Here is a 14390-nt window from a genome sequence, read left to right on the forward strand (position 1 = left end):
ACATTACCATAGATTCTAAATTGGTACACTATACATGATATATTTTAAGTAGGATCATTCTTTCTTTTTAGCAATATAATTTGTGACTTTATATGAGTGCATGTATTTAAGGATATAAACTTTCAAACATTGCATACACACACACAACACATACACACATTACATATGTGCATAAATTGCCCTGAACTTCCTTGACTACAACTTATAGAGCAAATCAAAATTGAAAAAGAAAAGGTGTTTAGCAAACTTTGCCATCAAAAATTACACATTTTAAATAATGGCTGCTTTAGCATACATTGATTTATTGTTATTTCTTTATAGCAATTATTCATTGTTGACATTTTTAAAAAGATCTATTTATTTATTTGAGAGAGAGAGAGCGAGTGCTACAGGGAGGGACACAGAGACAGAATCTCAGGCAAAACCATCTCCTCCCCATACACACACAATACACTGAGCACAGAGCCTGCCATGGGGCTTGATCTCAAATACCTGAGATCATAACCTGAGCCAAAACTAGGAGTCAGCTGCTTAACCTACTGAGCCGCCTAGGTTCCCCATTGTTAACACATTTTTAAAAATTAAGTATTTATACTGTGAATAGTTAAAATACCATGAAAAAAGGATGACTAGAGTATAAAGTATACTAAACTATAACTCTATAGTTAAAAAGAGAATTTGTACATACGACCAAGATTTACCATATCTTAATGTATATCTTTTAATAAGAGCTCTTTTTTTAAAGGGGACTTCTAGAAAAAAAAAAGAAAAAAAGGGGACTTCTAAGAAAGTTTCTAAACAATTAATTTTAACATGAAACACTAACTGTAATTTAACTACATATGTCTTATGTACAATATTAAATAATATTTTAAGATAAAGATTACAACAGTCCTGGTAAACAATGCATTCCCTGTGATGGTTTCTAGGGCACAATGATGATCGGGTTATAATTTTCACTGGCCATTGCACTTACCTCCACATCTTGGAATGGGTCCACTCCACATTACTTTTCCATCCATAAGGATACATGTAATTGTTTCTGTTCCCTGGGTTTTAATAAATCCTTCTTCACAAATAACCGAAATTGAACTTCCTAATTGAAAGTTGTCTCCAAACCGCCGTGCATTGATTGGTATTCCAGGATCAGGACATTCATTATGTCCAAATGCTTGAGAAGAGCAAACAAAAATATACAATCAGTATGAGAGGGATTCTTATATATTTGGGATGAGAAAAACTGATTTTAAATAAGATTATATTTATTTCTAGAAAAACTTTTATTAAAAAAATTGATGGTTCTCCATTGACACAATCTATTTGCCTATGATGTAAACAAGTGTGATTGTTTTAAAATAGTGTAATTATTTTTAAAGTATTAATTATATAAAATAGAATTGCTTCTGCTTATTTCTGGAGATCATTAGACTTAAGCTATGTAAAAATTTCCAGTGTAAACTGATTAGAATTCTAATTATTCTAAGTACAAAGCAGGTTGACCACATCTCATTGCAAACTTTTATTGTGATTCACTCATTGGAATGGAGAGACAGTCTTGTGAAGTTATAGTGAAAGGTTCCAATCTGGTATGAAAGTCTTAAAATTTTTTTATAATTTTCCATTAGTCATCTATTTTCTGCTATGTAGGAAAGGGAAAGGGAGCTAACTCTTGTAATTACCATGTTTCAGACAGTGATAGGAGATTTGGAAAAGTTATAATCTCATTTAACATTTAGAGCTCTAAAGAGTAATGTGAGATTCAGAGAAAGATAAGTAGCTTGCCTCAGGTCATAGAGATAGGATTGAAATGTATCCTTCAGTCTGGCTTCTCATTTTTTCTCAACAACATATTATATCTTGGGTTTTTTGTTTCAGGTCTCAAGAGAATGTGAATTCTTGAGTTCAGGGTCATTTTCCTATTTTATTTTGTGTCTTCTATGATATATTTAGCTTAGCCTTAGCAAGTAGCAGAAGTGCAGGGACCATGTGCTTATTTGAATCTCTCAAGATTATAGATTACGCGCACCCTCCAAATTTCTCTCTTTACTCGTCTGGATCAACAAATATGCACCATAAATGTGTAAATAAGCATGATATAAATGGAAAAACATTTAAAAATAGCAAAGTCTAAATGTGCAAAACATAGTTTAATGAGTTATTTACAATTATATTCATGCTGCTTAAGTACATCAAGTTATTTGAAATTATCTCACTAATCATCATTTTCATATTGTTCATAAATTATATAACTTTTATTATTCATTCTCTTCATTTTTAAGTTAAGCAATACAGAAGAATATTAAGGTAACTTCTAATATACCTAAAAATATACTTGTAGGTATGCTTTTTTCTACTTATTGTTTGTTGTTGTGTTAAAAAAATGAAAAACCTCAATTGATTAAAACTTGTTCCTATATATAATGTCTGATAGGTATTTATTTAGGAAAAATAAAATTTCAGTAGAAAACATTAGTAAGAATTTGAATAAAATAGATTAAATTATTTACTAGAGAAACAGATCAAGACACAAAGAATCTATTTCCATAATATCCTGAAGGTACCAGAAACATTAAAGTTAAAAATAATATGCATTTAAGACAAAATAAAAATAATACATAGATAAGTGCATATATATATATTTATCATATATATATCTTTCATTTTATGTGAAATATTTTTGAGGACTTTCAGATAAAGCAACTATTTTATACAGCAGTCTGTGTGACACATGTCACAGCTACTTTAATAATGTGCAATTACATGTTGACAACTTCACCACCAGTGACACTTTGAAAAGGCAATAACTGCTTTTTGTTACTAATTGCCAAAGTTCAGCATTGAATGGCGGGGGTGGAGGTGAGGGATGCCATTCTCTTTAAAGAGCAGGAAACTATAATCCTATTGTTATATGACACAAATATTAACTCATCAAGTTGGTCAATACCTGACAGAGTGTGGTAGCTTCAGGGAAAAAAACAAGAAAAGTCACTAGTATTCTATAGCTTTAGGAAACGTTTGCAAACAGAGGCACTATATGTAAGTGTGTTAACGTACTAAGATATTTTCTCCTTTATGTGATTCATATTTTTACTATATTTATATCATTTTTTCAGAAAAATACAAAGAATATGAGTGATAGATAAGAGTTCAATAACCTCAAAAAAATCTCAAAGCAACATAATAAACACAAGTAAATAAGATGTTAAGATAATAGTTCTTAGGTAACTAATAGGTAACTAAACAATGACAGTTAATTCTTATTTAACATTTACTAGGTATCATATACTCTATGCTAAATTATTTACATGCATCATCTAATTTATTCCTTACAGAAACCTAAAATGGTTTTACTGATATGAACAATGAGGCTCATTTATTAAACCTAAAAATGGAGCAAAGCCAAGATTTGAAGTTGCATAGTTTCAGTGCAGAGATGACACTCTTAATCTCTAAAGTACTTCTCCCATGATGACTTTGCAAAGTCAGCTCAGTGGTCTGCTGTCCCTAAACTAATGATTGCCTGCTCTGTAATGTTTCTGCAGCCTTGTGAATTTTGTCTTTGGAATTATAATTCTGTGTTGTCATTATTTGTTTAAGGTCCTCCTTTTGTTTATGAATATGTTGTTTTGTTTTTTAAGATTTTATTTTTAAGTAATCTCTACCTTCAACATGGGTATTGAAACTGCAACCTTGAGTCGCATATCAGGTGCCCCGGTTTATGAATATTTTGAAAGAAAGATTTATTTACCTTAAGTTTGCATACCAATAATGGTCAAAGTATATGATATACGTTAGGTTTGAACTTATGTTTATAAGATTGAATAGAATAAATAATGTATTGGCTGATATTATAATATTTGAAACATTTTTCCTTAATTTGAGGTCTCTCACAGAGAAATGACACAAGAGGGAATAAAATATGGTTGGAAATTGCAAACTGAATGACTATCCTTAGCAATATTTTATATATATATATAGGACTTGTTCAAGCTTCCTTTTCTGTGGAGGAGAGCTGATTTACATGATTCCTTTCTAGCTTTATGTTGTAGAAATACATTATATAGAAAAAATAAACTTACTGTTATAAGTGATGTTAAAGCCACGTCCTGACATTGAGTGGTCTGCCTGAAATTCCAATCGCAGTATATGACTATTACTAGTAAGATGGGAAGGCACCTCAGCCCCAGTAAAGGTTCCAAGAATTGGGGAGTCTGGAGAGTCTCCATCTTTAACGGCAAGGAAATCAAACTGGGATTCCAGATCAAAGTCATTAAAAGAAAGATGAATCCGGCTCCCTGGATCAGAGATTATTGTCCAGATGCAGTTTAAATTATTTCCATATCCTTCTGGGTAATCAGGAGACAGCACTGTTCCCATTGGCGCAGTAAAATTAGACAGGCAAGGAACTGTTAAAATAAGATTATAAAATACAGTAAATGTTCAAAAGTAATATTATACCTTATTTTGCTTTATTTTATATTTTAATATTATACCTTATTTTGCTTTATTTTATACCTTATTATGCTTTAACCTTACTTACTATACTTATCTTTATTATACCTTTATATCCTTTATATCCTTATTATTTCTTTATTCTTATTTTTCATGACTATGATAATCAATTAGCAGTTTGAAAAAATAATATTAAACAATGTAAATTATAAAACAGAAAAAATGTTACCACTTTCATATATTAGGAAAGGCAACTGTTACTTTGCATGACATGACTGTATGCTTAAGTATGCACGAAAGTATCATCGGAGTAATAAAGGCAATTTATTTAGACATTTATCATATTTGTATTAGAGTTCTACACAGTTTTGTTTCTGCGCTTAAGAACAGAGGTGAAACATTTAGAGATTTCCATATAAAGCTATAATGCTCATGAAATGATTGAAGACAAAAAATATTATTTGGATATTAACAAACAGGGATGTTGTAGCACAGATGAAACCTGGGGTGAGGGTGGTAACTAGGAGAGCTTCATTCTTACCATGGCCATGGGATGCTCTCATATTTTAAAACACAGATAAGGAGAAAAATTAGCTTTTGTAGCAATCACCACTAGTTGTTAACACTGGACAAACTTTCACACTTTAGTTAGATGAAGTCTCTTCCTGCCCCTGGTCCACCCATCCCAGTTTTCTTCTAATTTTTAAAACATCTGGGCTAAATGATCACACAGAATATTTAGGAAGTAGAAAAAGGGTAAAGAACAGAAAAGTAAATGGTCTTATTAAAAAGAGGAAATCATAGTTAAAATAATGATGTATTTTCTTCCAGTGGCTTTCATTACATAATTTTCATTCATATAATTCATATAATTTTGCACCAAATTTAATTTACAAGGGTATGAAATTTAAGCCTGAAAATATTTTGCTAAATTTCTTTCTAGTAAAGTTGTATTAACTTATTCTGAACTATAAGGATATATTAGGGAGTATATAGCTCTACCAGCATAAAATATGATCATTTGACCTTCCTTATTTGATAAGAAAAATGACATATTATTAATCTGCCCTTCTTTGCTACTTGTAAAGTTGAAGATTTCTCCATTTTCTCTCTTTTTGGAATTTACAGGCTCATGAACTCTGATCACTTAAAATTATGAATGCTTAGTTCAATATTATGATTTACACAATATTCATACATTATTTTGTTAATAATTTTAGTATAAATAATTTGTTTTGATTTGAGTATTAAAAATAATAATTTCTTCTGATTTTTTTAAAATTTTTATTTATTTATGATAGTCACAGAGAGAGAGAGAGACAGGCAGAGGGAGAAGCAGGCTCCATGCACCAGGAGCCCGACGTGGGATTCAATCCCGGGTCTCCAGGATTGCGCCCTGGGCCAAAGGCAGGCACCAAACGGCTGCGCCACCCAGGGATCCCTTCTTCTGATTTTTTATATTGCTTTTTAGATCTTTTATTAGCATTCAGAAATTAGACAAATATCTATCTACAGAAACAAAAAGACAAAAATATAACTATACCTATGTATAAGATGTGTAAAATATTTAACATATGCCAAAGAATGATAGGAATTATATATAATCAGTTATTTATTACTACCTATGTATAATCTTTATCATTTAAAACATATAGTTTCTAACCTAAATTTGCTTGTTCTTCTGGATGGAATGATGTGAGGAGTTAAAACCAGCTCTTGGAAACTGATAGCCATTGGGCTGGATCCAGTAAATGTGTTTGGTACAATTTTTTCTTATACCTGTCAAAAATTTGAAATCAATTTTAAAATCATCCTATTTCACATCTGAGGGGAAAAATTCCAGAGTTCTAACTTCTTTGAGAAAGTTAATGCACTCCAGTCCCCCTACTTCCATAATGGGTGCACACATATCTAGTCCTATTTCCTCTTCACATTTTTACCTGCCTGCATCCTGGAATCATTTGATTCTATGGCCCTTGATCTAAAGGCAGCGTCAGAAAACTTCTGTAAGTGGAGGAATGGTAAATGCTTTGGCTTTACAAACCACATGGTTTCTTGCAACTACTTAACTCTGTCACTGTAGCAGGACATCAGCCACGTGCAATAGGTAAATGAAAGTACACAGTTATGTTCCAATAAAACTTTATTTACCAAATGAGGCTTCAGGCCAGATTTGTCCCACTTGGCTAATCTCTGATCTAAATTACCCCCATTCTAGCAAGGGATGACTGAGAACTATCAGGCTAATTTTTCATCTCAGATGAATAGGTCAATGCCAATGTAATATTCTAAACCCTTAATTATATTAGATGCAGTTTTTAATATAACTTCCTTTGACTCAGTGTTATATTTCTGTGAGTACCACACTAATTTCTGGCAGCAACTCAATATTATACTTTAGTATCGAATAAACACTTTTCTTTTAAAAATTCTCACATCTATTCTATTGTTGCCTGTTTTTTTGTTTTGTTTTGTTTTGTTTTTGTTTTTGTTTTTGCCTAGCTGCATGTCAACACATTCACAAAGAATGTGAATGTGTGTTCACAAAGAAAGTATGTCAGGATTTTTATTGAAGTTATTGAAAGCAATTTCTATATAACAACATATTTTATTCTATTCTATTCTATTTTATTTTATTATTTTATATTTTATTTTATTTTATTTTATTTTATTTTATTTTATTTTATTTTATTTTATTTTATTTTATTTATTTAAAGATTTTATTTATTTATTCATGTGAGACACACAGAGAGAGAGGGAGGCAGAGACACAGGAGAGGGAGAAGCAGGCTCCATGCAGGGAGCCTGACATAGGACTCCATCCCGGGTCTCCAGGATCACACCCTGGGCTGAAGGCGGCGCTAAACTGCTGAGCCACCTGGGCTGCTCAACATATTTTATATAATGTCTTCTAATTCAGGAAGATGGCATCTATCTCAATGTTTTTCTCATAAAATTTCCTTTTCTCAATAAATTTGAAATTTTCTATGGGTTTTTTGGATTTATGTAAGAATTATTTCTACATATTTTCTAATTTTATTTTTCTGATAAATTATCTTTTCATTACATTTTCAAATTAGCTGTTGTTGGTATATATGAAACTAATAATTGCTACATATTCATCATATAACAAGGTGCAGGTCTTCATTACTTTTAAAATAGTAAAAAAAAAAGTGTTTTATAGGTTTTTCAAGAGTTTGCTGTAGTCAGCATTATTTTAAATATTTTATTAAATGGATTCTAGCATCCCTTAAAATGACTTAAAGAGAGTTTCATTTTTGATGTGATATACCACATTAATAGATTCTTCAATATTATACAACATTGTCTCCTTGGAGGGACATCCAGAGCTAAAGATCTTCCAAAGAAGACTCTGGAAGTATCACTAAGCTTTAGATAGTGCTAATGGGAGCAGCCCCGGTGGCTCAGAGGTTTAGCTCAGCCTTTGGCCCAGGGCGTGGTCCTGGAGTCCCGGCATGGAGTCTCACGTGGGGCTTTCTGCATGGAGCTGTTTCTCCCTCTGCCTGTGTTTCTGCCTCTCTCTCTCTCTCTCTGTGTCTCTCAAGAATAAATAAATAAAATCTTAAAAAAAAAAAAAGAATAGGCACCAAGTCTTTCAATAAAGTTCTTAAAAAAAAAAAAAAAAAGATAATGCTAATGGAATCAAATCAAACTCCCCTAACATTTTCTTCTCTTACAGCAGGAACTTCACAATGATCTTGGTTAGGGATGAGCACTAGGCCTAAAAGGAGAGGGTTCTATTGAGGAAGTCTATGCACTCTTCCTCTCCTACATTCCCTGAAGAGCCAGCAGAATATATTTTAAGTAGGGAAATTTCTGCCACATTTGAAAAATGCCCACTTTGCTAAAACCTAAGATTAAGTATCATGGCAATATGTATCCAGACATCATACCGAGAAACAGTAATGCTTGCTTGATATTTTATTCCTTTTTAACGATGCAAAAACACATATTAGAAAATTACCTCTTTAAAAGTTCTATTACCTTAAAAATAAATAAATAAGTAAAAGTTCTATCACTTTTTAAAAATGTTAAATAATTTAAAAATGTTAAATAAGCAACATTTTGAATAAGGGAAAATATATATTTTTCAGCATGTATTATAATTCAGATGAAATATAGGTCTTGAAAAATGTGACTTTTTAAACCAGTTAAATATTGAAGTAAAGTTTGTGCCTTTGTAGTGAATGAAGGGTTTCACAAATGAAAAACACTGTGAGAGTTGGATATAGATGAAAAAATATTATATTTGAAAATCAGAAAATTATTTTTTATTTTCATGAATATTGATATCTCCATTTGTGAACAGTCAAAGCTCAAATGCAAAATTTTCAATATTGTACCCATATTTGGTAAGTTGCATTTGTTGGTACTTAACTGAAACTAAAATAAAAATGTATCAATAGATAAGACAAATTATAGTTTTGCTGTAGTTATATTGAAATGTTTTAATGTATTTGAAGAAATACATTCTTTTAATACAAGCATACTGTATATCATGAACATTCATGAATTTTTTCTGTGCATTATAAATAAATGGTACATAAGTATGCATTAGTGTGAGCATCTACAAACAAAAAATAAGTTAATGCATTATACATAGAATATAAGCTTTAAATATTTTAAGTGTTTTTGATTGAAAATAAGCATATACTATCTTGTTAAAATAAATAAATGAGTCTACTAGAATTAGCTCAGATGTATAATTTCCATAAGTATGCTATCTATAAAGTATAAAATGCCACCAATAAAACATTATAAGAACACATGTAATATATACTTTGCAATTACCAAGTGAACTATGTTAACTTTATTTAAATCTTTAATGAAATTTATAATTTGGCATAAGCACACTTGTTAAAGATAGTATCACAAAGTGCTACCCGTTCAAAAATAATTACATGGTTCCAGCTCTTTGCAATTAATTACAAAAGCAATTATATGCAAGGACAGGGTAACATATGCTATCTGAAAGCAAAGCATTTGGTACTCACAGATACAGATGGGTATGTTTGCAGACCATTGGTTATTCTCTTGACAAACAATGGATTTCTCTCCTATTAATTCAAACCCAAACTGGCATTCGAACCTTAAAACATCACGATTAGAAAATCCATCGCCTTCTCTAATTCCGTATAAGGGTGTACCAGGATCACCACAACTTTCTTTTTCAATTTCTGCAAAAATAGAAGATACAAGTCACCTTCCAAGGGTTTGGGGCATATGATATCCATGTAACCAGTTTTGTAGATGTACACCTCGCATATCTGAGATATTTCAGAACAAAAATGAGTGTGTTCTCCAACCTTAATTTTTTTCTCTTTTGTTACTCTTATGACTATAACTTGATGACATGATCTTTAGAAAACAATCAATATAGTTCTCTCATTTTGTAGATGGGGAAGCTGAAGTCATTAGAGTATATTCTAGAGGTTGTGCCTAACAGAAGAGTTATGGCAAGATTTAAATTTTCTGTCTGCACTACACACATATACACCCAGGTATACGTATGTGTGTATTTTCCCCAAATCCCAAAAACATTTCTTATTTTTGTTATCTGTACATGACACAGTAAATCTGTAGATCATGACCAGGATGTGAGGGTAACATTTTGTACCTCAATATCCCTACAGCAGTTAGTGAATACCTTTCTCAATGGCTCTGCCACTCTCCCTGACACTTGTTGGTTCAATTATTTCCCCCAACGACACCTGTCAAAAGATGCATTAGGGCAGAAATCTATTTTGCATTCCAAATTATCCAGATACGTTCCTCCAAAAATGAATTAAAAGGTTGAAACAATTCTCTTAAGAGCATATAAAAGTACTCTTTTAGCTTATATTCAAAGAGACTCCAAATGCCTAGAATCTTCGTTGTGAAGCTATGAATGTCAGTAGTAAATTATTGTGGTGGTTGTCTTGGTTTTTCAGTTGCATGAAATCACATTAATACAGTTGTCTTCAAGCAAACTACAGCAAATAATTAAAATTAAAATTAAAAGACAAAGCTTTGAGATAAAGTTATGGTCTCTATCCTGATATTCCAACAACTACACATTCCTGGTTTTTCTAAAATCTACCAGCACCAATTTAGTGTGGTCTTTCCAATTATTTTCCCATGCTTTCATAACTATGCATAGGCGTATATATAATATGGAATATTATAAACACCTGTTATTATGTAAATAAAAACATCCTCTCTACAACTATGTAGTATTGTTTTACATATGTATTATATTTATATTGTAGTATATTTTCATTGTTATTCTATAACTTGCTCTTTTTCCAGCCAAACTATAATTTTGGATTTATTTTTGAATACCCTTGTATTTTTAGCAGAAAGCACAGATGGTTATAATGATTCCTTTAATACACTGGGTTTGATATTTTCCCTATGCTATACTGACTTTAGGCTACTTAGTTTCCTTTTTTTCTTATGGTATTCCTATCCAGATTTAATATCAGAGAAAGAGAGATTTGTAATTTTGCAACTTTTCAGTAGTTTTTAGGCTAGTTTGTATAACAGGAAAACTAGTTCCTTGAGTGTTTGAACTTGCCAAAAAAAAATGCTGGCTGAGACTGGTATAATTTTGAGGTAGATATCTGACTACCATTTTAATCTCTTCTAAAATTATTTTTCTACTGAAGGTATTTTGGGGGGGTTAGGGAGGAAGGGGCAATATTGGCTACTTATTATATATTTAGAGAAGTGACATTTGCCACTTAAATAGTTTAGTAGTAATAGGATTGTGCTACAGGATTTTTACATATCTCTTCATAAGTATGTCATAAATCTCACTCCTAATGCTATTTACTTGTGATTAGTCTTTCAGTTTTCTTTGCTCATACTTACAAATGGTTCCCAAATTTATCAGTCTACTTCTAAGAACCAACTTTTGCTGATCAATTCTATTGTTTTAATTTTGTTTAAAGATCTTTCCTTTTTATCTTTTATGGATTCCATCTTCAACTCTCTTTTGCATTACTTTGCCAGTATTTTTCTGCCTCTTGGGCTGAAATCTTAGGGTTTTTTAAATTAGTTTATTTTCAGTTCTTTTTATTTCCAAAAAAAAAAAAAAAAAACCAAAATTGAATCTATAAATTTTCCTCAGAGTTCTGCTCTGATACAGAGAACTTTCCTTGTTCACTTCTAAATAGTCTGTAATTTCCATTTTGATTTCCTCTTTAACTCATAAATAATTTCAAAATGACTTTAAATTTATGGATCAGTGCTATCACATTTTTGTTGATTTCTTTTTTTAAAAAGTATTGTGTTTATTTATTCCAGAGAGAGTGTGCATGGGAGCAGGAGAAGGACAGAGGGAGGAGAGAAAATATCAAGCAGATCCTGAGCAAGCATGGAGCCAGTCCCTGGGCTCCATCTCATGACCTTGAGATTGTGACCTAAGATGAAATCAAGAGCCAGACACTCAACTGACTGAGCCAGGCAGGCATCCTGTTTTTGTTGATTTCTAATGTTATATTGTATTCGATATAAGTATATTCAGATTTACAATGGATAAATCAGTAAAATATATTCAATCCAACTTGTTGTATTTGTCAAATTGAAATTATTTTATGCCCTTAATTATTTTTTGTCTTCCTTCTTTGACAATTTCTAAAAGAACTGTGTTAAACTTCCTAACAGAAATGGATTTTAGCATATTTCCTTGTAGTTGAATCAAGTTCACTTCACATATATGAAACCACCCTTTAGTCATTCAATTTATTCAGCAAATACCTATTTGAATACCTATGATATTATAGATTTGGTTCTGGGAATGTGGGAAAAATCAATGAATAAATAGACAATGATTCCTGCTTTCCTGTACCATATATTTCACTGAAAGTTTATGAATAATAAACAAGAAGTAAATAACATCTTATTTTGGAAGGTGATACATGCTCTAGGGGAAAATATTGAGTGGGAGTAGATGGGCTTACATGCTAGGCTATGGTAAAATGACATTGTTAGCAGGCTCACAAAATTGTATTACTTTCAAGCCTTGAAATTGAAATTGTTTCTGTTACTGAAAGAACAGATTCTTCTTCATCATAAAATGTCTTTATTTGGCCCTCACTATTGAATGATACTTGATAAATTATAGAATTTTAATTCAAAATTATTTTCTATCAGCATTTGAGTATGTTTTTCCCCTGATCTTTTATCCATTCAGTGTTTCTGATTACAAATATGATACCAAAGAGATTTTAATTTTCTTATAATTTATCTGTCCCTTGCAATTTCCTTCTCCCTTACCATAAGTTGAAGTATTCTTTTTTAGACTGGCTGTTTTTTGTTTTGTTTTTTTAAATATTTGATTATTTGAGAGAGAGAGAGAAAGGAGCACATATACACAACCAGGAGGGACAGAGGGAGAGGGAGAGAATCTGAAGCAGACTCCATGCTGTGTGAAGAGCCAGAGGTGGGGCTCGGTTCCAAGACCCTGAGATTAGGACCTGAGCTGAAACCAAGAGTTGGGGCTAAACTGTGCCACCCACATGCCCCTAGACTTGCTATTTTTGATGTAACTATCATTTACCTAGGTATTGGTTTTTAATATTTTTTATGCTTGGTGCTTCATCGATTCCTTCTATCAAATAACTTGTAACTTTTTTTTAAGTTCTAAGAAATTGTTACCATATTTTCCTTTAAAATACTGTCTCATACTTTTATCTCTAAAAGTCATTTACATTGAATATTGGAATTTAGGGATTTGGCCTTTGTGTTACTCAATCTTTCAAATTCTCAGTTTTGAAATTCTCTATTCTGCATTCTTGAATTTTGAAATTCTCTATTCTGCATATATATGTAAATATATGTATATATATTCTGATTTACTAATTCACTGTGGATGGTTATCTAATCCCAATTCAACCTATATACTGAAAAATTATGTCATCATTTCTTGAACATTTAATGATTGTTTGACTGTTTCATAACCTCCTATTATTTTTTTCATGGGTTTCTCCCTTAACTTTTGTGAAGATATCTAATAATTCTTTAAAATAATTTTCTTATTCCTCTATTAAATGTTTCCTTGGGTATGAACAGAAGTATATGAAAAAAGCAGCTGCACATTTCAGGAGAACATGGTAAATCATGCCTGTTGTCAAGCCTGTGATGAAGGTGCAGGAGGAAATAGTTGAGAGAACAAGATGGCTGGTTTTGAGCAAGTTCTCAAATAAATGTTCTTCTTTGCTTGCTTCTCTGTAACTTTGCAGGTCCTTCAGTCCCCATTCTTCACCTTCAACATCCCCCACCTTCAGACTTACTTCTTCTCATGTCAGAATTGCCTTGTAGTTCTGGGTATAAACTTTCCCCTCTATTGATCCCCTCTGTTGATCTATGGTACAGTTCACTTCTGTGATCTTCATGTTGAGTTGGGGAGCTCTCCCTCTTGACAACTTCACTGGACTCTCCTTCCATATATGAGCATTTGGCTCTGTAGCTGAAATATTTTCCTCTGGGGTCATCGCTGCAGTTTCTCAGGATTGCCAGCAGACTCTTCCCTGGTGTTTTCTAGACCCAATATGTCTGGTGGCTTCCTATGCAGAAGCTATAGCAATAGCCTCTTGTGATGAAAGAGGCTTATGAAATTCTCAGTTTACCTCTATCTTCTGTATATATCTTTACATGTTTATTTATATACATTTTTTCTTAGTGATCCCCTACAGCCTCATAACAACTGACATTTCCTCTTTCTATGCTTCAGTTTCAGTGAATTTTTAAAATATATTTTCTATCACCCTTGGGTTAGGATTGAAAGTAAGTGCTTATTCTACTGTTTTGAAACCATAGTTTTTTGTTTTTGTTTTTTTGCTCCTTGATTTTTAAAAATCAAAGACATATTTTCAAATAAATATGTAATTTTGAAGCTGCAGTACTCTCAGACTGAAAAACAACATGCAGTTACTA

The 14390-nt window shown here is 31.8% G+C and overlaps 1 protein-coding gene across 1 annotated transcript in view; it reads right to left on the reverse strand.

Annotated features, from left to right (window-relative positions):
- The window catches only part of CSMD3 (CUB and Sushi multiple domains 3), a 1166404-nt gene that overhangs the window by 410861 nt on the left and 741153 nt on the right, over positions 1-14390 (reverse strand). Inside the window, exons 14-16 of the mRNA XM_077847015.1 lie at positions 9467-9649; positions 4080-4406; positions 977-1171 (exon numbers count right to left, since the gene is read on the reverse strand). Of these exons, the coding sequence (XP_077703141.1) occupies positions 977-1171; positions 4080-4406; positions 9467-9649 (705 nt within the window). The remainder of the gene's footprint in view (positions 1-976; positions 1172-4079; positions 4407-9466; positions 9650-14390) is intronic.

Source organism: Canis aureus, chromosome 14 (assembly GCF_053574225.1).
Source record: "Canis aureus isolate CA01 chromosome 14, VMU_Caureus_v.1.0, whole genome shotgun sequence".
Classification (NCBI taxonomy): Eukaryota; Metazoa; Chordata; class Mammalia; order Carnivora; family Canidae; genus Canis; species Canis aureus.